The 24,571-nt window shown below is 37.4% G+C and overlaps 1 protein-coding gene across 5 annotated transcripts in view; it reads right to left on the bottom strand.

The window, feature by feature from the left end:
* Window positions 1-24,571, bottom strand: part of PHF14 (PHD finger protein 14) — a 168,092-nt gene that overhangs the window by 58,848 nt on the left and 84,673 nt on the right. The window contains exon 17 of one of the 5 annotated variants that reach the window (XM_063324918.1): window positions 7,073-8,331. The exons of the other annotated variants lie outside the window; for them this stretch is intronic. Within the exon in view, the coding sequence (XP_063180988.1) occupies window positions 8,319-8,331 (13 nt within the window). The 3' untranslated portion in view covers window positions 7,073-8,318. Of the gene's footprint in view, window positions 1-7,072; window positions 8,332-24,571 lie in introns of those variants that run through there. 5 annotated transcript variants of the gene reach the window in all.

Genomic DNA, 24,571 nt, shown 5'->3' with positions numbered 1-24,571 from the left:
GCACAGCTGCGAAAATGCAAATAACAAAAGCGTATTTTCAAGGATCAAAATATAAAAAGCTGCACGGAGATAAAAATGAAAGTATATTTTTAAATACTTCCTTCATACTGCGTTTTATTGGAACACAAATTCTGTCTTGTGGAACACAAATTCACTGATTCTGAAGTTCCCAGAGCTTGATGCTGGGGAAACGGATGCACACACGCTGTACCTTGGTTAAAGACGATGCCTGAGCTGTCTGGCAACTCTCGTCTGCTGAGACTGACTCGGGACAAAATGTGAGGCTTACACACATCACAGTACAGAAAACAAAACTGGCATTATTAATTGCGAATTCCCAATGAAAACCTTATACCTAGGTTAAAATGGCACTGGTGAAATGAGATTAAGCCCTTAAGTGTATACTATTACTTGTGTTCTTTTGCCTAGCAACACAAAATGATAGAAAATCCACCGTCAGATTCAGAAAATAAGGAAGCGCCACAAAATAAGGAGTACTTTCAACTTAATTAGAGAATGAAACTGTTGGGTCACAAAAGGTGTCATGCCGACAGTCTCACAGCCTTTCAGTAAACGCACTCGCCTACCAATCACCATACGGACATTTACAGAGCAAAGGAGCCACACGGCGCTGTCATTTACAAATATCATCCACTTCCATCCTGAAGGTGGCTTAATAGTACAAGTTAAACTATCGGGCTAGGGGGAAAAAAAAAAAAAAGGAAAGAAACCACTTCCTCCACTTTAAAGGTTCAGTTAAAATTTGTACCCTTGTGGATTCAAGGTCACATCTTCAAAACAGTCCTTAAACTAACAAACATTGTATCTTGCTATTATTTGTGGATAACTTTTTTTGTGGTTCAGTAAGTGATTTACAAATGCAATTAAGTTCACAGCCACCTTCAGTAGCCCGGCTAGCAGTTGTCCCGAAAACTTTGTGAAAATAAAAACAGAGCTCCACACAAAGACAGGCTAACCTAACCTCCTAAATTGCCTCTAACTGACAGGTAATTGCTTACTATCAATGTTTTAACAAGCCTGAAATTACTTTATGCATCAAAATTAGAAGTCGCCGTGTTCCTCATTCCAGCAATTAATGAGGATAGATATATGCCCACTATATACGGTGAAAATGGGGTGTGAAGAAGAAAGGTGAATTCTGAAGGAGGTAGGCTAATAAATTAAAAAAGAATAAGAGAAAACGTTTTTCCTTTATAAAAGTATAGCATGTAGGTCAGCTACATCTTCACAGCAAGAAAGCTTGATTAGGCATTTCCATACCTGAAACATGCCTGCTTTGTTCTTTAATAAAGTGATCTCCATCTGCTCATGCCCTTGGATTGTTTTTATTAGTTTTTTTTCAGCAGTACAGCTGGCTGTGCTCAAGCCCTACATCACTCTGCATTTTCCTGTTTATAATTAACTAATTATGCTCTAATCAATAGTGTAGATACTGATTTTACAATGTAAATGAGATAAATGAGATAATGGCTGGGGTCAATCTCATTTTATTTACAAAGCCCAGCACACACATCCAATCTCATTACATTGCATCTACCTGCACAGGAGGGAGTCTTATCAGTTGGCCTGCAGAAGTCTTCCTGGGAGCACTGGGGAAAAAGACCCGTGCTTTTACAGAGGAACAGGGAATGCAAAACCTGCCCGTCGCTGGCACGCTTCTAAGTCACTGGTTAATATCATCAAAAACCACAAAGAGCTGATTCAGCCAGAGTGAAGAAACCTGTTTTGCATTCACAAGACAACACCACCCATCTATAGCTGTAAAAGTAATTACCTACATGTCCCTGAAACACAACATTAATAAGCTAATCTTTAAATACAACTTTCCAAATATGCTTCAGAGGCTACAGAAAATCTCTCACTTATGTACACATCACTGCACACTGTCTGCAGTGTCATGCCAAAAGGTACCATGTTGAACAAAATACAAAATTGCAAAATATACATGCTACTCCCTATCCATCACAGCAGCTTAGAAAGATTTAGTTTAATGGCAAAAAGATACAAAACTTTGATACACTATTGACAAACCAGCATCACCATTAAAACTTGTCATATAAGCCTTACTCTGGCCAACTCAGAAGTAATTAGAATAAAATTAGAAGTAACCTAAACCAGAATTCTTAAACTCTCGGAAAACTGCAGGAGGATGGTTGTGCATTCGCTCACCCATTAGTTGGGGGGATGCAACACGACGGCTTCTCCAGGATCTGTGCGGATTTGACTTTAACTATTGATATAAGTCTTTCCTTGTTGGCTTGTTCTGGACCCCATTTCTGACTAAAGGCTCTCGACCCCCGAGGAAGAGATGCTTCTTCTCAGGCACTGCTCTCTCTCCCCTTTAATCCCTCAGTCTCAAGAGCCGGGCCCCCCCGAAACTGCAAATAGATGGTGACACGCACAGACGGGTTCGTTGTAGACTGCAGCACATTCTTGGGTTCAGATGAACAATTAAAAACCAGCGATGACAGTTTAAGGCACTGTCATCATTTTGTTTCTTGTTAGTGGCTGTATGATAGATCCAATGGAAAGGAGCACGTCAGCGTTCCCAAAGAAACAGAGTTAAGCTGATGTAGCTCAAGTGAATTCAAACCGTAGAACCAAGGTCACTGACTCTGGACTGGAGCAGCTGAGGAGCGCTCCTGGGACACCTAATTGCAACCAGACCATGAAAGTGATAAATTCTGGGTGATAGGAATGAATACTATGGGAGAGGTTTTATCTGCCGCTCTTACATGTAATGTCAAAGGTGGCACTTTCCTGTGCCCTTATTTAAAGAATAAAATTAATTAAAGATCTAATGGTGAAATAACTGTATAATCATATATTTAGTGCACTGTTATTAATGCTGTCCAAACCCTACATTCATTCTACTTACTGAAGGAGGACCCAAAACAATAGTACTTTTTTATTATGGAGTAGGTGGAAGAAATTCTTCTTTTTAGCCTTCTCTTCTGACATCTCTTGAAACAAAGTGAAGATAACCGAAGATACGTCTTCGTATCTTACCCTGCCATTCTACACCACAACTCTTCAATTCAGCCCCATGGATTCCAACAGAAGTTGCTTCCACTTTGCTGTGATATGTCACGGGCCAGGCACGAACCAGAAGTGATGCAGGGCTGCATTTAAACTCTAATTTAATATGTAAGATCTAGATACTTAGAAATGCTTTTGTTTTCAGGCAGAATATTGTCAAAAGGGAAAAATACATTAAGTATAAAATGGAAAAAGCTGTTTTTCCTCTTCCCGATTTCTACACTTTTTCCCTTGCCAATAAGGGGCACAACGATAACAAATGGATGGTCAAGTCATCTTGCAGTTTCCGTTCTACGGAACAGTTTTAAGAAACTATTAGCACCAGGATAATTTAAAAGTCTCTTCACATAGGCCAGCCAAGCTTTACGTGACTTCACCATCAGAAGTGTGACAGATTCCAGCACTAAAATTCTTACGTGACTGCAAATGCATACAATGTTGAATACAAACCAGGATATAACCCAATTATATATCCCTTTCAAACACAGGTACTGGTTACCCTGAAAGGCTCTCTACCTCCAAAGATGCTCAAAATTCAACCATGCATAACTCTAAGGAACCTGATCTAATTTCAGAGTTAGATCTAACTCTGCAGTCAGGCCTGCTTTGAGTGGGTGGTTAGAACAGACGTCCACCAGAGGCTCCTTCCAACCTGAACCTTTATGGATTCCAGCATTTCCACAATTTTGATTTAAATAAATGAAATACTCATTCTGGGAAGGATAATGCTTATGGTATTGCACAAAGTAATTAAAAGCCACATTCAAATTTCTATTATGCAGGCATACAAAAGAAGTCCCTGACTTCCATAGTTTACAATGTTAGATGAGAAAGTAGACTACTGCCCTCTCCTGTTATCCCTGGAAGAGAGATGGGCATGGCTACTGTTGAAAGGTGAGAGAATATAGCAGATGCAGGATGATTATTACATTCTATTTTTCGTTGCTACCTCCTATTTATGAAGAGCGTATGGGCAGGATGTACATATGGCCTGGCAGAACCAGATCGGCTAACAGTAGTTTCACGATAAAGAACCTATACAGTTTTGGATGTGGGAAATTGCATAATCTCTAACTTGCTCAAATTTCTGTCCAAACCCAAGGGTATTAATAAATTGACTATTTTTTCTCTTTAATATACAATAATCCTGTGGAAACGCCTTCATCCACTAGAAGGATCTATGCTGACCTTTCCAGCATCTGCTACATGAATTAAGTTTTTAAAAAATCCTGTCTTTAGCACTAGTTATAATACGTAACAGCAGGAATTTCTATCGCTTTGACCTCTAGGAAGTTCTACTTTAAAGCCAAAAAAAAAAAAGGCAAACAAAACATTTTATCTATAATTTCAAAAGGACAAAAAACATTTTATGTAGCTTCTACTCCCTACCCCCCCAGATGCTTATCATCATATAATCTAAGCATCAAATACTTCATTTTAACAGAACTGACAAATAGTGTCAATCATTTATACCACAAATGAGCAAAAGAAAATAAGCATTAATCTGGCAGACATTTGTGTAGCTAAATTTATTATGCTAAACCCCAAACTGCCACCTCTCCTACTTAAATTAATTAATATTTTTTAATACAAAACCAAACAACCTCCCAAATCCAAAAACCTAACACTGATTATTTACAGTTAAGGAAGAATATGAATTGCTTTTTTATAAATGGTCCACAAGTCTGTTTCATGAAACTTAGTTCGCATGTACACAATGAATTAGAACACTACGAAGAAACTTTATTTACTATACCTGTACGTGAACAGCTTCCTTCCAGCAAGAAGTGTTCACTTCTCTCTCTCTGTCATAGTAGGTCAAAACTATAAACACACGGCTTTGATAAATTATTTTGCAAAACTCATTAAGGGCCCACGTATACAAGGGCAATATAACGATGTAAACACTATGTCACACATGTTTGCTTTTGTTCATATTATACAGATACTGTATAGAACTTATATTTATAGTATTTTTAAGTTTAAATTAAGTATTTCTGTGAAGCCAATGCCTCCAAGACATGTATTAAGATAATGCTACACAAATTACAGCCCCCAAAACATCCAAAATATTTTCTTTCTTGGGAAAACTGGGAAATTCTGAAAGAACCAGGATAACCCCCTTAGCAAAATGAAGAGTATAAAATTTAAGAAAGTTATCAGCAAATGCTGCATCACTTTTTCTGAAGCACGTACTAGTTGTTATACATGATCACACTTGTAGTGCCGTTCTCAAGTACTCAGACTAATAATGATACTGAATGGTGTATTGTTTGTGAACTACTAGAGAAGTCCATTATAATTTTGAATATTGCCATCAAACTTCTTTCAAAAGGTGAAATATCAAGTGTTAACATCTGGCTTTCCAGAAAAAAGAGAGGCAAGTGACATAATGAGTCATACGAATGAGAGAGGGAGAGAGAAAACTAAACTATTACCTAATGTCAAAAGAAAGTGTCAAGATAAAAACAAAATCCTACAAAGAAGCTGTACTGGGGAACCAACAGACAAAAAAACAGCAGGAAATAACCTTAGGATATCAACCATGCCCAGGGGAGTATCAACAATACTCCAGCAGTTTTTAACACACGTTAGTCTGTCCTTAAATCCTCCAATAGCAAAGAGTGCTCAACTTCCCTAACAAAATTCTCTAGTGCAATTATTCTCACTGTTAGAAAAAACCTTTCTCTTGCAAACCCAAATCATCTTGCTACAATTTAACTCATTTTCGGTCTGACCAGAATTGAAAAAACACTTCTTTTTTCCCTTCTTTGCAGCAACTTCTCTCTTCAGCATCTCTGTATTCATTTTGCTGTTTGAAGGCAGACTCCCCAGTCCCTTCTAGATTAAAGAAATCCAACTATTTTAGGCTTTTTTATTCATTTATGTCTCCTGTAGTCTTCTTATCATTCAATTCCATTTGCTTTGGACTTTCTCTACATAATTCTTGCCAAAGTGCACAGAATATGCTAGCTGAGACTTTTCCAAGGGTGAAATACTGGCCTTCTGAATATTCAGGAGGAGTACTTTCATGTGTTAAATGTACCACCTCTCTTTGTACATCTCAGGTACAATCAGTTTGATTCATGGTAAGTTTGTGATCCAGAGTCCCCCACACCTTCTTTTTTGAAGACGTATCTCCTAACTACTTACTATCATAATGACACACTAAACAGTGATTTGCCTTTTTCTTTTCCGCACTGCACGCACTTTCTGGATGCTTTTTTAAAATTTCATTTTTAATTCCAACACTAGACCCTCACATTACACTGGTATCACCTGCAAATGTAACCAAACACTTTATTCCAGCACCTAATACACTAAAGCAAAAATTAACAAAAATATAATAATACTGAACTGATCCAGGGGAGTCCTGAGTGGAACCCAGTGAGTGGGTACCATTCCAATTTGGCAGTGAGTCCACAGGAACTCCTCTACTCTTCTAATCAGCTACAGATTTTATTGCAGCTTAATGAACAGAATATTTCTGTAGCTTATTTAGCAGAATGTCACATAGAAAAGGATTTTAAAAGTCTTACTAAAGCCAAGATATGCTACACTTATCATTCTCTCCTACTCACAATACCTAGACTGTGTTAGTTTAATAACTGAGCATAAATCACAGTAAACATTACTTTCTTTTTTTCCCCCCCGTAAACTCAGCATGACATATGGGCAAACACCTTTTCTTTCCCCTTCGTCAGCACAGAGTTTGGACATAAATTTTCACTTCCAGAATTCTGGACAAGTGGTCACTAAACTTGGTCTTTTCTTCCTAAAATGGATTCATGGATTCTTAAAGATCAACTTCATGCATTAACACCTATTTCCCAGTGCAAATTTCTTTATTTTTAAGGTGACTTTGTGTGCTTGCCAATACAAAACGGTAAGCATTTCTGATTGTTCAGACAAAAATCTTACTCTGATTATCAACCCACCCCCTTTTTAAAACAAAACGACGTGTTAGACATCAGGTTAATTTTATTTAATATAATATCCAAACATGAAATGCCCTGGTAAGATATGACTTGTAGATAAGTATACACAAATTTGTATATTTCTCCTATTACTTATTACAGCATTTAATTTCTTTCTTAAGTTTAAAAAATATTTTCAAATGGAAATGTGCCTTGATAGATGACAAAAACCACCATATCTCAAGAAATTCAAATATTATATGTCATAATGTTACAAGTGTAATTGCATTTGAGCAGAATTTTTCCGAGCAAGTTCAAGATGAAACGATGAAGATGCCAACACACTGCTACTGTAGATTTAAGAACTGGATCGGTACCATTTGTAGATCAAAATACTATGTCTGCATCTACCAGGATATATAGGGACGAAGACGAAGATCTCAGCTGTCACGCTGTGTGATCACTTCTTCATTCCTTCCCCAAATTACATAGCACTTTCATATTTGTATTGTGAGGAGATAAGCTCGTCCTGGACACTGCCAGAGAAGTAAGCCAAATAAAACAAATGTCTGCATATACTCAAACTTTTCTTTTTTTTTTTTATATTTTTCAGAAAGCAATATAGGTATAATTCTATTCACTTGGGCGTCTGAAGTCAGAAACAATTAGTTCATACTAATAAGCATAAAATCAATTTTTCCGTGGCAAATCTATTCCTTCAGAATAGTAAGTCTCAAGTGTTTTACAGGTCTCATTATCACGGAACATTTTTTTTTTTTTTTTTTTAGGAAACAATCCTTTTTACAGTAAGGTCTATGTACAACACGGTGTTCTATATAGAAATATTCTTATTAAACTGCATATAAGTAGAGCGGCAGGCGGATGGCAAACCGTTGCTTATTTCATTCGGTATCACCATAGAGGAACGCACAATATTTAAGTCCCACAGGCTTCTGTCACTCTTCAGTGAATCCAAGCATTGTATAACATCATTTGCCAACGAAGCACAGGGGAAAAAGACATTACTTAATAAGACAATTCTGACAAGACATTTATCCGGGATTTTTCAACAATGCACATACGAAATGTTCCTGATTAGTGCAAAAAAATGCAGGCAAATTAACTACCTTGTCAGTCCAAATAACAAACCAATCAATTACATTCTATCCAAGCCTGACAAGCAAACTCAACTTTTTGTCATAATAAGCTTATAGTAGAGACAAGGTAGCTGCTTCTCCTTTACTTTAGGTACTCTATTGAGAGCTTTATCCACACTTAAAAATCATACTATAAAAGGCTTCCACGATTGCCTCCGAGGATGAGTTGTGGCAGAGTTGTGTCTCATGAAGGGTATCTACACAGTAAAGTGATAAGAAAAGAATATTAACATTGAAAGATCATAGCAGCTCTGCTCTGTCTTATGAAACATTTTAACATCACACTAAATTCAAGCAATGCGTATGCTCAGATCCAAATAGATTAAGACACTCATATCAAACTTCCACGAGTGTCTCGGTGTCAAAACATTAAACTGAGTTGAGTATAGCATCCTTTTAACTTTTTCTCAATACAGCTCAAAGAACAAAGGCAGTCCACCATAAGACAGAGGAGATTTTCTTTTTTCTTTTTCTTTTTTTTTTTTTTTTTTAAATCATACAAGCAAAAATTTAATACAAGTAGGCTTGACTGTGAAACTAGCATTTTCCTCAGATTTGAAACCCACACAAATGCAGCTATGGGACTGACTACATGACAAGCACAAACAACATGGGTACTGTGTTATAACCTTAAAAAATGCTTGTTTTATAGAACAGCATTTGAAAGAAAGTAAGTCTTAGGATTTAGGAAGCATTAAGTAAAGGAGGGTTTCTTTCATAATGCAATGTAAAAATTCAGTACATGGAAAGCTTTAGTCACTTTTGAAACAATGTCTGCGAGGCAGTAATTCAAGTCTTCGCAGCCTTTTTCCCCTACCTGTACATATGTACTTTTCAAGGATGCTTTTTTTAAAAAGAAATAAATACAGTTTTAAAGCACTGATTCTCTACGTTTAAACTCTTTAAAACTACTTGCAATACAGCAAATTAATGTAACCGATAGCATTGTGAGATTTTAAGTAGAAAAAAACACCACTTTGTCTTTAAGCTGTGCTGACATATCAAATACACATCAGTTTTCAAAGACCTATATAAAGTCTCCACTGCATTATATTTTTTTGTCTTCTACTTTGAAATGTATTAAAGTGGAATTGTAAATAAAAAGGAATTCTAAATTGCTGTCATACTTTCATAAAATAAAAAAATAACAATCTGATGAACAGGAGCAATAGTTTTGCCGCATGTTCCAACAACAGTTCTTTGCAAACTAATTTTAATTTTGAGTGTAAGGACTTTGAGACTAAGCATTAGAGGGACAGCAAGGAAGTAGAACACGTAAATCCATTTAATTTCTCACTTCATCTCTTACTCATGACACCACTGGGATTTTAAATCAGGTGTCCTGACCTGCACTACTGCAGTCCAACTTTTAACTTTTTAAGAAAACTGAAGAAAAGCTGAGCTGAAAAATGGCAATATTTTAACAATCATCTTATTACAATCCCCTTCCCTTCGTGAGTGCAACTGGTTTTGTTCTGATCAGCTCAGAGTGGGTGAGGTTGGCATGGGTGCACATTCAAGCGCAGAAACACGAGGAGTAGAATTAGCGAGCAATTTGAGATAAGCTCCAGGTCTTTGTGCCACGTCTATCCTCCCAGCAACACCGGATGAGTAGCTGTAACCGTACCATCCATCAGAGCCAGGTCATCAGAATGTGACGGGCTCTGCCCTGTCTGGGATAGGAAGGTTTGGACCTGAATACAGCAATCCATGCTTTAATGCAATTTTTTATTTCTGTTTTTCAAAATGAGCATGTATACATATATACACACATATATATGTTTGTATATGTTCTCATGTATATGTACTTACAATTGTACTTATATATAAATAAATTTGTATTTATGAATTATTTTCATAGTCAAATTACACTTAGGTAAAGATATGCTTTTGTATATGAAACAAACTTCACAGTTGAACTAATAAAATAAGAGGTTAAATTTTAACAATAAGCTCACAAATCAAAGTAATAAAAGACAAACAAGGCTCACAGAGGAAACTTGTAACTGTAGACCGAAGCCAAGATCCAAATTTGTCTAGTGCTTTAGGTAAGGATGTCAGAAAACAGGCATCAAGCAGGAAGTGTAAGTAACCTATACCTGCACTAGTGATTCCTATAATACTTCTTTGTATTGCATTTTTATTGATAACAATGTATTAAGAAATGTAAAAAAATATTATAATATTTACTGATACGGGACATTTAAAGGGAATTTTTCCATTTCTACTATTTTTAAAATTTGAATTGACATAATTTATTTTACATGATTTAGGGTTATCTTCATCCCCCTCACCTCCAAAGTATTACTTACTTAAGGAATTACTACTGACTTAGTTTAAACATAGTTCTAACCAGCAACAGATTTGTAAAAGACAAAGGAATATAAATGGATAAATACAATAGCTTTTTTTAAGCTTGTAACCCACAAACTCATCTGGTAAGTGACTGCTGATTTTGGAGAACTACTTACTAAAAACTTCTGGGACCTCCCACATCGGTGACATTTCTCCTATTCTGTTCTCTGCTTTGGCTTTTCTCCCACCCCTACATACCATTTCCCAACCCTGCCTCATCCAAAGAACTGCTCCCATTCCAATACATCCACTCGAATTTCTACTGACTGCTGTAACCGGAGCTGCCTGCAACATCTGAATTTGCATTTTCAGCCTTAGTTGGGAAAAAGATTTACTGAACACAAAAATCTGAAACAAGGACAGCGAGCAAAACTGAAGAGCTTTCCTTTCTCACCAGCGGATGGAACAAACATCAGACAGAAAAAAGCATCACAGGTAATGCCGTAACAGATGCTTTCAACACGGAGGTTCTCAACTGCATATTCGGTCCTTTAGAAGAGTTGCTCTCTCCCAGCTCTCCTTCATTCCAGGACAAAAGTAACTGTGACAGCACTTTCCTTCAAGTTTTGGTACAAAGGGAGAGAAACACACCAGCCTCTCTCACTCTCTTCCGTAACGACACAGGGCTGTAACCTGCTTCCTCCATTAAGTGAACTTTAGGTAATGGGGAGGGGTCTATGAATATGTACAATAATTTCCTTTTCAAAGGAATTTACAGCACAAGAAACCGCACAAATTACTTCAATACTTTCTCCTGGAATTTCTAAAGGCTCTCTTCATTTGCGTAATGGTTACTGAAAAGTGCAAATTGCAGACAAATGTAACGCGTACGTTAGTAGTTTTGATCCTTGTTCTTTTTTAGCCACTGTAATACCTACTTTCATCAGGTTAAAACCCTGTTGTGAGAATAATATTTTTGGTTGCTAGCTGGGCACAGGTAAAATACATTTGCAACCACAACGTAAGCTCAGTTTATCTTCCAAGGCCTGAAGGTAGGAAGCTGCTTCAGCATACCTTACCAATTCCGAAACATGAGGACTCTCCCACCAAGTAAGTCTGTCAAGCCTGAAGAGGTATTTGGGAACAACTTTAATGAGGTAAGATGGTAATGAAAGAGCGGGAAAATAGAGCTATTTAATTATATAGGAAGTGCTGACAAAGACCAATTTTAGGAGGCAAGGAACCGTATCTGCAGTAAACACCAAACCATCTGAAGGTGATATAAGTAATATGCATTTTTAAAATTCAGGCCACTCAAGGTACACCTCTTGATCCCAGGAATTAGTGTGTACCCACAGCAACATTAAGTACTGAGAGCTACAGAGCTCTTTCGTGGGGGAAAAAACCAACCACAACAGACCTCCAAAACAATGATGAGCAATGTGTCTTCTGGACACTATTAATTACTTCAGTTCTTCTCGGTATCAGTCAAGTTATAAATAAATGGTTCCTGAATGGTTACAGATTTCTATTTGCTAATGTACACACCATTTAGCCTGTAAAAAAAAGTTACCTGCAGGAAAAAACATCACAGAACCTGAAGTGCCACTGGAACAGAAAAGCTCTGCTTCATCTTAATAACTGGCACACTGGAGCATAAATAGCGACATTTAGAGGTGGTCACTGCAACAAACATGTTGACTGAGGTAAACAAATAAGACTAACAATAGTCCTGATTTACCGAACTCTGTTCTCCAAGCACTACTATGCCCACTTCAAAACAAGAACGCATTTTCAGACTATTTCAAAGCCTAGAAGAAACAACATATCCTGTACAAAAGATTAAATAAAATATTGGTATCGCATCCATGAAATGGTTTCAATTGGTAATAGAAGTGTCATTTTCCTTCATTCTGCGCTGTCTTTGTGAATACAAGCTTCTGAGAACCCATGAAAAAAATTTCAGTCAATACACTCAATACTCTACATGAAACCCAGCTTTCTCTTTTAAGAGACTGCATTTACAGACCTTGTCACAACAAGGTCCTTGATGTTATCGAAGCAATTTCAAGATACTTTAATCATTGGGAAAACTCAGTAACCTGACAAGAGAAATGTGGGCCAGGAAGATTTCAGTAACTTGAAAGGAAGGTTATTGACTGATGTAATTTCATTTGGATGCGACTGAATCCAATTGATCTGGTTTTTGCAATGCATATCTCCCCTCTGCAGCTGTCTCTATCTGATTCAGTGTGCAAGTGCAAGGAGTGACTATCCCTTTCCACTTAAAGCAAAACTCTTCCTTCCTCCTGCTCTTACTTTGAATGAGCACACGAGGAGAGCATTTTTGAGTTTAATCTCCGCACTCACTGTAAGAAGAAAATATACTCAACTGAATGCCAACCCATGAATTCAACGGAATCTTGTGACTGCTAGCATAGTCACTACATAGTTAGAAAAACAGGTTGTAGAACATAATTTATTATTAGTACTGGTAGTATTATTATTTACCGAAATACTGAGTTAGAGCTGTTATAACACAAGGTCATATGACAGTATAAACTAATTCTCAATTCCAACTGCACAATATCCTGTAATCTAAACTGTAACAGGCTGTATTTATTTTAAGCACTTGGATGCGTTCTAAAGAAAAAAAACTGATCTGCATGCAATGAGCATAATGATTTACAAACACGGATATGGTATCTATGAACTCATATCTTCCCATTCAAGCTTGATTTACAACAGCTGTAACACAAGTAGGAACTTCACAATTAAAGTTAAGTTTAGACAGCATGAATCGCAAGGAAAAAAATTTGTGGTACAGATGGGGAGTTAAAGCCTTGAGGGGAACTGAGTGGGCCACCACCCATGGATCCTGTCCATGCGCGTCACTGCGCTGCTAAACATCAGACCCCTTGTTTACATTTCATCAGAATTAAGGGGAACACCGACAGTGATGCGCACCTCAGACTCCGAGTGATTTACATGTACCAGCGTATTCTTTAACAAAGAGATTTTCTCCAAAATTCAGTACCACTTCTTCAACTTGAGTCATTTTGCCTCTCGTTCCGGAAGCGATCCTTTTCAGATACGTGGATAACTGAATATTGATGAATAATGTAACTGTCATGGTATGATAATGAAACTACAGCTGAATCAGGATGCGGCAACAGATGTTGCCAGCAGTATGTAGCTGGCAGGTCAACTTTAAGACTACAAAACAGAATTTCATGAAACGTCTCTCAGTTTAATGAATGAATGAATAGTAACTGAATATAAATTCTAAATGTTAGGCCTAACTACTGACTGAAAAAAGCTGTTGCTTCAAAAAGAAGCCTTTCATAGTGATTCAAAAAAAAAAATGGAGCCTTCAATTTTAATATAAACCAAAATTTTATATTTAAAAATATTTTAATGTACTAAACTGCTTTTCACTCTCCTGTTTAAATGACTAAGAGTCATCTTCCTTAACATACTGTGATGCAGGGCAAATTTATCAATGGAACATTAGTACAAATAAGCCAAAATTCAGCAAGATAAAATACAACTAAAATTGACCTGAAACAGTGGAGCTCAGCAGCTTAATGCACCATTTCCAATGTAATGCCTTTACCACATGCTTAGTTTTTCTCAGTTTGTATGCTGTCTTGGTTTTGAAAGCGAACAGATGGGAAGTCTTATTAAATGCGTATCTATCCTGACAGCAAAGTTACACATTATGTTCAATTATTTCACCCAACAAGATGGATTTAACATGCAAAAATGTCAAAGCCACTAAAGAAAAAGGGAAAGGCAATATAAGCAAAGAAATTTTAAAAAGCTATTTTATCTACAAAAGTACACATCAATTTAAGGACGGAATGTTTTACTTTTGAATTATGTCAAAGTTGGTCTTTTAAATCAAAACTTTGTACTTCTTAAACAATTGAAATGTCGTTTTCAAGATACTTCTGATTCCCTACATAAGTATGCATAAGATTTGAAAAGTAAAACTTTGCCTTACAAGAAAGCCATTTCGTACTTCCTCACACAAACTGGGGTTTATTTCCCCCTTGTTTTTAATTCATGAAGGCAGAACGAAGTCAAACAAAAAATTCGGAACTAGCTGGCTTAAGGAGAAAACTGTGAGCTTTCCTCTGATAACTTAATTAGCAATCAAAACGCATCTACAAATCAACTGTCAGCCCTTCAGTGCCTTCCCAACTTTTTGTATCACAGAAGATGCTATGACTTCCGCTGTAATTCAGTTTTTTATGTCTAATCGATAGACTTTCAAGTTTTAAGAGTCTTGAGGTATCCATAGCGGCAGGAACACGGCCCAGACATGCCCGTAGAAACATTTGAACAGAGAATCCATAATCCCACCCTCAGCACCAACCACTTTGTCTGTCTGATCCCAAAGCAGGCTAAAAAGGCTTCGGATCCTCTTGATGATAATAGTCACAGAGTATCTTCCCAGCAAGATTATCTCTTGCATAAATTGGGTGTAACTAAATCTATCGCTAAAGTAAGTCAACAGCATAAACTCCATAAAAATGTTTAGATTTTATATATTACACAATTCCTTTTTACTGTAAGTACTGAGACTCACTGTACTGTAAGATCAGTGTACTCTTTCTTAAGTACTACATAGATACACTAACATACCATTAAACTTTCAGATAAAATCTAAAGGGTTTTTTTAGTTTTTTGTTTTTTTTTTTTACAGAAGTAGATGAAGTAATTTTTGTGGGTTGGCTCTTTAACACAGGGGAGAGATGACTTCCAAAACGAAAATCTAAATTTCATTGCAATGTCTAAGTTTTAACACTCGACAGTTACCACCAGGGTCTAAAGGAGTTGCAAAGCCACTGAACGGCATGGTTTTCATGCCGCTGTTAATGAAAACGCAAGGCTATGCTACTAAGTTAGCCATCGGTTATTGATGGTTTATTGATATCTGTGGAGCATTTAGAACCTCCTCTGTGACTTCACTATGTTAACATCTATGCATGACTAACAGAGCTCCACAGAAGGAGCCAAAGTAGGAATTCCCGTTTCCCACTCAGCTGCTCTGTCAAGCACATGTCTAATAGTAAGTGTGAGCTGTCCTGCTGTAGGTAACAGGCTTCATGTAACTATATTAGTCTGCTCAATTTAAAACACAGATTCAGGGCTAACAGATGCATATTTTGTCCTCCTTTTAAAAAAGTAATTTCTTCTTCAAGACATTTATAGGGTTTTTTCCTCCCAAAACTCCCACTCCTAGAAACCTTAGAACTGTAACTGTTCTACTGTGAGCTATTCAAGTCTCTATAGCATCACGTGGAACCTCTTTACCAAGCTGCTGTATATCATAGCCCAGGTCAAAATCTGTGATGCACTTCTTGCTCTGACTGAGAAACGCAGAAATCATTAAGATCAGGTTTTATTTATAGTTTAGATCGAGAAGATTAATGGCACTACTGAAACTTTATTGTGTATTGGAACATTGTGTCCAGAGAACAAAGGGAAGTACAGTCTCTTACCGCTGTTGCAGTTTAAAAATTACAGTAGAATTTATTACTTCTTAACCATGAATGCTACAAAAAGCTGTATCATGGCTTTGGAAGAGGAAACCTTGGCTTGTCAAAGGAACTGCTAGGCAGAATCCTGCAGGTGGCTGTCATGAAAGGAAAGGTTATCAAGTGAGAGACGGATAATTTTTAAAAGAAAATTTACTCAGAGTTCAGAGAAACACATCATCTTATTGCATAGGAGACGAGGAAATCCAGCAGAAGATCTGTTTGGTTAAGCAAGAACCTTCTCAATGAATTAAATATACAAAATGAATGGTGGTAAAATTCAGAAGGCAAAGCCCCAGATGGATTCAATGAGAAACAAAAAGTAGCACTACAAGAATGTTAGCAGTGAAAGGAACTTCAACAAAAATATGGGTTGAATTTCAACTGATAACACAGAAGGGGCTGATGTACTTGATGCCTTTGTGCTCAACGCCTCAGTCCGCACGGTGAAAACTTGCTCTCAGACTTCCATGCCTACCAATGTGACCCGGGACAGAGAAGGACAGCCAACAGCAGGAAAGCAACAAGTCAGCGTCTACTGCGTTTGCATATATTCCAACCCACGGAGATTATCCAATGGTTCTGAAAGGGATGCTTGTTACCTCTGTTGGGCTCCTTTGTAAGATCTAAGAGACATCATGACAACCAAGGCAGGTCCCTGACAACTGAAAAATGGTAAGACAAGCCCATCGTAAAGAGTTAAGACGTGTCCATTAAAAAAAGGTAGTAAACAGGACCTAGGAAATCACAGGCTGGTCAGCCTCACCCTTGCCCCAGGAAAGATGAAGGAGCATGTCCTCTTGGGATCCATTTTCAAACACATGAAGAACAAGAACGTAACCAAGAGAACTTAGCAAAGATTTAAGAAGGACAGATGAGTTGGTCATATTTGAAATGACCATGATGAAACGACTGGCTATGTGAAAGAGGGAAGAGCTGTGGTGGTAACATATCAAAGTGTATTCAGCATGAGGCTTTTCAAACAGTCCTGTACAGCACTTGCCTTATCAAGTTAAGCACAAAGCTGGATGAACGGGCTGAAACCCAGCTGGACTCAAAGTGCAGCAGACAATAGCTTAAAATCTAGATGGTGTCCAATAACAAAGTACCACGGGTGGGTTTGTGGGCTAACAAGAGTTCATAAAGAATTATCATAATGAGACAAAATTCACCCTCTGCAACTTTCAGAAGGACACGAAGTTGGGAAGGGTGGCTGACACATTGAACAGTGAAGCTCCAATCCAAAATTTGCTTGTGAAACTTGAGGACTAGAGCAGCAAATAATCCTGGAGTTCGTCAAGAAGTAGAAGGAAACTTTGCATGAAGAGGGGATAACTCCATGCATCAGTACAGAATGAGAAGCAACTGTCTGAGTTGTTCTCAGCCCTGCTAAAAGGACGTGAGGGTTAAAATGACTGTCAAACTCTGTATGACTGAATGAAAGCAGGACCAGCAAATCAAGGCAGGTTATAATTCCTCTCTACTCGCAGCTAATGACACTGTGCTTAAAACGCCATAACCTGTTTTAGGCACCAAGTTCAACAGAGATGAGAAAACAGAGTCCACTTAACAGGTACCAAGATGGCAGGGGGCCTGCAGCATATAACCTGGAAGGAGAGGCTGAGGGAGCTGCCCTTATTTAGTCTGGGAACGAGGACGCTAAGGGACGAGGTGGGGGATCGAGCTGTAACCTGCAGCCACCAAAGGGGCAGTTACACAGCCAGCGCAGACAAACGCTTCTCACTCACCGCTGACCACATCGCATGGGCTCACGGCCACAACCTGCAGCTCGGGAGGTTCCGAGTGGACATTACCAGATGCTTCTTCGTTACAAGGAACAGTGCAGCTGGCTCAGGGGACACTCAGGACTCAGCTTTATGGGAACAGTCAAGTAAGAAGTTATGATAATTTGTTCTTGATATTCTAAGAGCTTTCATTTCAGGTATTGGAAAAACCCTACATCAGCCATTATTTTTAAGTATTGCAGATTCCTGTGATCAGGATGGGAAGCAGCTATGTTGAAAAAAACCCTGCGATGGCCAGTGCCTGGGTCAGTAGTGGATTTCTGTCAGTTACAGGGAATAAGAAATTTGTTTCCCAGCCCTCTTCTAGACAGCACCTGTCTGTCCAGACACCAACACTAGATATCTAACAGTGTCTAAAACTAATTTATAATCAGTCTCATTGTGCACAAATAGTAGAATATTGTGCCCCCGATGGCATCCTAAAATTCTATGTATTTGTCACAATAAAGGCCCTTTTCTTCGATTGAAAGGCGATTTTATGTTCTACTGAAATCTAGATACTATAAATATTTCACCAAACAAAAGCCACGAAAGGTTATGTGGGTAAGTTTTATAACAGTAAGCATATCTAAAGCATGATTTTAGCCAACAAAAGCAACCCAAACAAAACCCAAACAAAGCAGAAAACTAGTATTATTCATGTATATTTATAACTCCACAATAAAAAACTTTACACATGAAATGGCCTAAGTAAAAAGTTCCCAGATGTGTTTACAAACAAAATATAAAGTAAGTCAGAAAACAAAAGTACAGAAAATGTAATGCATTCACTTGCATAGTACATACACGTCCCTGTATTTTAAGATACACATCTTACCACTGGACGGGTTTTTTTAAAGGTCAGAAAGTTTTTCAAACTAATTGATAGGTATAGAAAGGCTGGAAGGATGTGTTTCAAAATATATTTGCTAAAGTTACAAGGCAAACATTTCATATATTCCATTATAATTTCACAATTAATTTTCAGTCTTCTTTTTTTAAAACTTTCTAAAGCGAAAATGACAGGTATCTAAGTGGGAAAGGCCTAAGAATAGAATAAATCTGAAATACACAAAACCGGGAATTACGGTTTTCCTTCAAACTAGTTCTGGAGCATGCAATATTTAGTATTAGGTTTTTCAAATGACGTTAATCAAAATGTATATGTATATACATATACGTTAACCAATACGCATAAGCAACAGACACATTTACATTCATGTCATAATCAAGCTATATACAAAAAGCATCATACAGCACTTCTGAAAATATCTATTTAGACAAAGTATTTAGAACAACAATTGTTATAACATGGTTGCTCTGCACCATGGCTGACTGTGTGCACGCAAATAAAATTCAAGTATCATACATAAATTTTAAAAGCGATGACAAAGACTAGTTGTATGATATACAAAAGTCTGTTAACTAATAGCATTTAAGACTATGCCAGAAGTTTGATAAAAGTGTGTTAAGAAGATGCTCTATTTGAGGAATTCTGTGCTAAATATTATATAAACCATCTTCAAGAGAACTAAAAAAATCAGTGAAACAATACCATGACGTACATTGTAACATGTTTACTTAAGCTTGTTTCTCAAATAATATAAAAAAGGGCCCTCAACAAAATTATTTCATTATGACAAAAACTTAGATTTTTTGCAATGTCATTACCACCTAAGTGTATTCTTGAATATTGCTTTCAGCAGGTACATCAACAACCCAGTGTAGATGAAGCATGAAGTGTGGTTTGTTTCAACTGAATCAAAAGATGCAAGAACTTTGTTAGATAGGAAAATTATATTTTATTTGTAATACATATTCTCCTTATATTACAACTTGGCAGTAAAATCTATATGAAGCAAACCTAAAGCAACACAAACCAGTAGGGTGAACTGATGCCTCACTCTACGCCACGCCATGTGTAGGGTGGATCAAGTTATTTCTCGATTTTACCAGTTTCCTAAAGTTTTGTTACTGCTGTTGTGGGGCACTTTCAGCCAGATCTGTTCCATAGTACAGTTTCCTCTGCAACACATCAACACACTCCGCATTTAGTCCAGGCAGAAATTAAACTGCTTTTAAAAGCGATTAGTAACAGACTTAAATGCATTCCAAGCAATTCACCTATACAAATTTCTGTCTTCGGGACATTAATTTGGGCCAAAAAATATGAAATAAGAGACAACCGTATGTCATTCTGCATGACTTTGGAACTACAGAGAATAGATTTGGCCTTTTGCCTTATTAATGGTCATAGTCATTCGGAAATGCCCTTGTACCTCCCTTATTCCTTTTAACTATTTTTTTTCCTCTCAAGAAGAAAACAACACAGAACGTGAATGTTAATGACGGACATACAAAAGGTAAAAATGATGGATACAAAGAAGTTAAAAAATTTGACTTCAAGAAAATTGCAAAATGCTTCAATCTCTGACTGTGATTAACTGTTTTCTGAAATCTCTCCTTTCCCACTTATTTTTGGAGAACAGAGGAAAATTAAATTATTCCAAATGAGGCCTGAACTATTTTATTTCTTTTTTAATTAATTGGTCAAGGTAGATGAAAGATGCTTGCTGTTCATAGTTTATTTTTTAAAAATAAATACTGTCTTGTTCAGTTAGAAGCTTTACTAATATTTTGATTGATCAGTAAAAAAATTCAGCAGAATCAGTCTTCATTGACTGGTTTCTTCTTTGGTATACTTCTCAGAGATTTTTGTGTATCACAGAGAGATGTATATGAACAAACACCTTAGCTACTTTGTCTAGCTTGTGTGCTCTGCCTCTCAACTTGTAAGCAATTTTGACAGAAGCTGTTTTAAAGAACAGTTATTCTCCTATGACACTGCACAGGCTGATGCTCAAATGTACCACCAGCAAAGGGAAAAAACCACCATCAAAACACCTTGAGGAAGGATTGGGGACGACCAAGGTCGTCTATCCATGTATCTTCATTATTTTCAAAATAACATATCAGTATCAAAGAGAAATTTCACAATCATAACAAATAAATACCCTCTGCCACCTATACCAATAAAACAACTGAAAATTTACTAAGATGCCATTTTCCAGTCACCCACTCCCCATCTCAGCTTCACCAACTCATCTGGACCATAGCAAACCTCTCCTTTCCACGTAGGCTTCCTATCCACAACTCCCTCTCCCTGGCTCTTTAAACAGTTTTGGTATTTCCCCCTCCCCAACTACCATCCACACAGTTTTCTTGTTCCAGCGTCTTTCTCTAACCAGCCCAACTTCTTTTTTTCAAGTCCTGGAGCTTGAAAAGCTTGTATTTTGCTGCCTCTCCACACGAGCTTGCCACTGTCTCTCAATTCTGTTTCTGCATATTTACCATCCAAACTCAGGTCCTTCTCCAGCCCCACCACGATCTCTGTATTTGGCTGCAAGTACCAGTCTTATTGCCCAGACAACCACAGCTCAAGGGTTCGGTCCGTCTGGAACACAAGGCCCTGTTTCATACAGCGCATCTGCATGACTTTGGCTTAGCTTTACCGAGGAAACAAGACGTAATATAGTACAAAAGCCAAATTCTGCTACACAAAGTGAAAAATTTCATTGTCTGTTGATTTGAAATGGTATACAGTAGTGACTCAATAAAAAAAAAAAAAAAAAAGAAAACCCTGAACATGAAAAGCCCTGAGAATCTGAAGATGACGATTCAGCAAAATCCGCCTGGTCCAAGGAACAACAGAGGCTGAAACATCTTCACCTTAGCAATGACTGCCTGACCAGCAAAGATTCATCAGACATTTGCACTGGGTGTGAAACTCATACTAACGCTTAGCCTAGCAACATGCTAGTCCTCACCACAAGTGAACATGTAATTGTTGCATATTCTTGAGTTATGTACATATTGTTTGCATCTCTGCAAGTGACTAAAGATGACTGAAACGACCCAGAAGAACTGCACACCTGCCCACATTCACTGCCCCATTTTATTCTTCTCATCTAGGGTAGCACTTGTCCACTCTGCATCTGAATCAAACAGACTTCAAATTACCGGTCACTGACACCATCGTTGAGCTCTGTTCTCAATCCACGTTTCTTTTCTTTGCACATCCTGTAGCAACTTAGTGCTGCAACTGCAGGGATAAGCATGCTCAGCTGGCCCACAGCACCCTCAAAGCACAGACGACAAAATATGCAAAAGCTGTTGTACCACAACTCTTGAGGAAACTATCACTCTCACAATATTCTTAAAGGCTTCCAATTTTCAAGATTTCATCATATTGACACGGATATATTTCTTCTCTGTCCTTGGGAAACGGAGGTCTTTGCCAAAATTCAATTTACTGATCAAAGACTTCAACTCACTTTTTTTCTTAAAGGCCTACGTGTATATGTGTTGGGGAGTAGAGGGGCCTGAGCAAGACTTGTCCAAATCTCAGATTAAGAATTTTGTGTGAAAACATGCAACCTAATAAAGATACCAAAGAGATATGAAGAATTTTGAGTCCAAGTGATTAAAGTTTTACAAGTAATAAGAAAGCAATAAGAAACTGAAAATGGTGTCTAGTACTGCAATTATTACTCCTGCCCAGCATATCTAACTTTCATCCGTACCGATGCCAGCTAAAAACCTGCAGAGTAACCTTTGCTAAGCTTCTGTCATGGAAATTTTGTTTGATCCCCAAGTCTCCTTTCACTGCCTGTAAGTCAGCATTTCATAATACTATCATCGTATAGAATAAACATTATTTATGATTCCTGAGGAAGTGGAGCGGTTAGCTTTTGCTACTTCAGAAGCAAAAATAATAGTATGAATTTTAAATAAATGAACTGAAATGAACATTTTTAAAAGAAGAACCAAACTTTCATAAGAAAATGCTTCTGAAAAAAAAAAAAAAAAGTAACCAAACATTACCTTTTAGTTCATTCAGCAATGACTTCTCTAATGAATTAAAAAAAAAATAAATTCCCTTGTTGACAATAACAGAGACACAGAAAGCCTCAAATATGATGACCAACAGAAGCTGAAACGCTGTTTTTCCCAAAGCTCTGGTGCCCAAGACAGAAGGAGTTCTTTTGTCTGTTTGAACAATGAAAATGTTACATACATCTTACAAAATAGCAAAATGAAAAATAACACACTCAAAAACATTCCCATTCCTGGGGCTGGCAGAGAACATTAAATACACTCAAGTTACTGAAAAAGGCAACTGCAGCAATATTTGACCAGAAAGAGTTTTTCCTTTTCTTCAAGTAACTTGTTAAATATATGCATTAAGCTCATTGTCAACTGAAAAATTTTGCTTAAGGTGACAAGAGTAACGTTTTGAACCTTATCACTTTTACTTATAAAACCACCAGCTTCACATAAAAATTTCTACATATATTTGTCAGAGAAAATGTACTTCAAAAATTTATCGTATGGATTAATCTATACTGAAAATACTGCTCAATGCTGCTCAATTTCAGAATTTTATCAATCTCCGTTACTAAAACAGTTAATTATCACCTCATACACATGGCTTAATATAAAATTTAAATGCAAAAATGAAGGGAGCATGGGAATTTTTCTGAAGCATCTTATGGAACGGTGAAACAAGTGTTGAATGAAATATTAAGGTATTTTCATAATTGGAATGAGACAGTAGGATATTTAAGTAGAACTAAGTACATAGACTATTAGCTGAAGTTTCAAAATAAAAGTCACAGGTATTTTAAAATTACAATCTTATGTGTTTTCTACAGTAAGCAGGACCAACTGAAAAAAGGAAAAATATTTAGGTACCAAGTATTATATACTGTAAACTTAACCCATGTTTCCTTTCCCACAAAATACAAAGCATATACTGTTATAAATACCCAGTAATCAAATGGGCCAGCACAGGCTAATGATGGTTGGTTGGGTTTTTTTTAAGGTGTCATTTTCTTTCAGAGAAGAATCTGGAGGAAATGACAGCAAACGGGAACATAGGACAAGCCTAACGCTGTTTGCTATCACTGACGTTGACCATTCTGAACACACACACACACACACATATACATCCTTATCAACAGCCTATACACAGATATAAGACTCTTCCTACAAGGTGAAACAGAGGCCACGATATTTTTCGTATAGCAGAGAAATTAATGGCTAACTCACACAAAATGTTCAGATCAAGTCTTCAAGGAACTAGGATCTCCAACAGAAAAAAAAAAAAAACACAAACCCTTACAGTTAGTACCCTTCTGTCACTCCACAGAAACCAGCTCATGTATTCCCAACTTTTGTTTGGAATAAAAGGGGTCAATCTTAACTCTTAGCATCTGTAAAAACTGCACCCACCAGCCCACGCTGTGGGGTACCCCACCGCCCGCCAGAGGGGATGAAAAGGAGAACTTGGAGGCTGAGAATCCTCCTGCCCCTGTATTCTCTGTCCCTCAGGAAAGCGACATTATTCCTCCAGTGCAATGCCGCTAGACTTTCTCTCCTGGCACTTTTAACTCCTAACTCCTTCTTTGTAGCTAAGAAAAAGCGTGGAGTTTCAACTATGACATTTTTTATTATTTTCTGTTAGCAAACAGCCCTTCACTGTTGAGGTTTGGGAGTTTTTGTGTCTCCGTCTCAGTTCCCTGTTAGGCTAGATAATACATGTCTACTAATGCAATTTGACAGGTGCCCACAGAAAGCCATCATTAGGTGGGATGACACTCTAATGCACTGAATTTGAAAATGCATTTGGAAGAGGCTCTTTTCAAAGAGAGAACAGGAAGGGGCTGGAATTTTGGAAGCGGAACCCTCCACTAAGAGATATACGTTTCTATGGAAAACTGTTAGCATTAAGCACTGGTAGTTCTCCAGTA

The sequence above is a fragment of the Chroicocephalus ridibundus genome, chromosome 2 (genome assembly GCF_963924245.1).
Source record: "Chroicocephalus ridibundus chromosome 2, bChrRid1.1, whole genome shotgun sequence".
In the NCBI taxonomy this organism is placed as follows: domain Eukaryota; kingdom Metazoa; phylum Chordata; class Aves; order Charadriiformes; family Laridae; genus Chroicocephalus; species Chroicocephalus ridibundus.
This window is presented reverse-complemented; position numbering and strand designations above follow the sequence as displayed.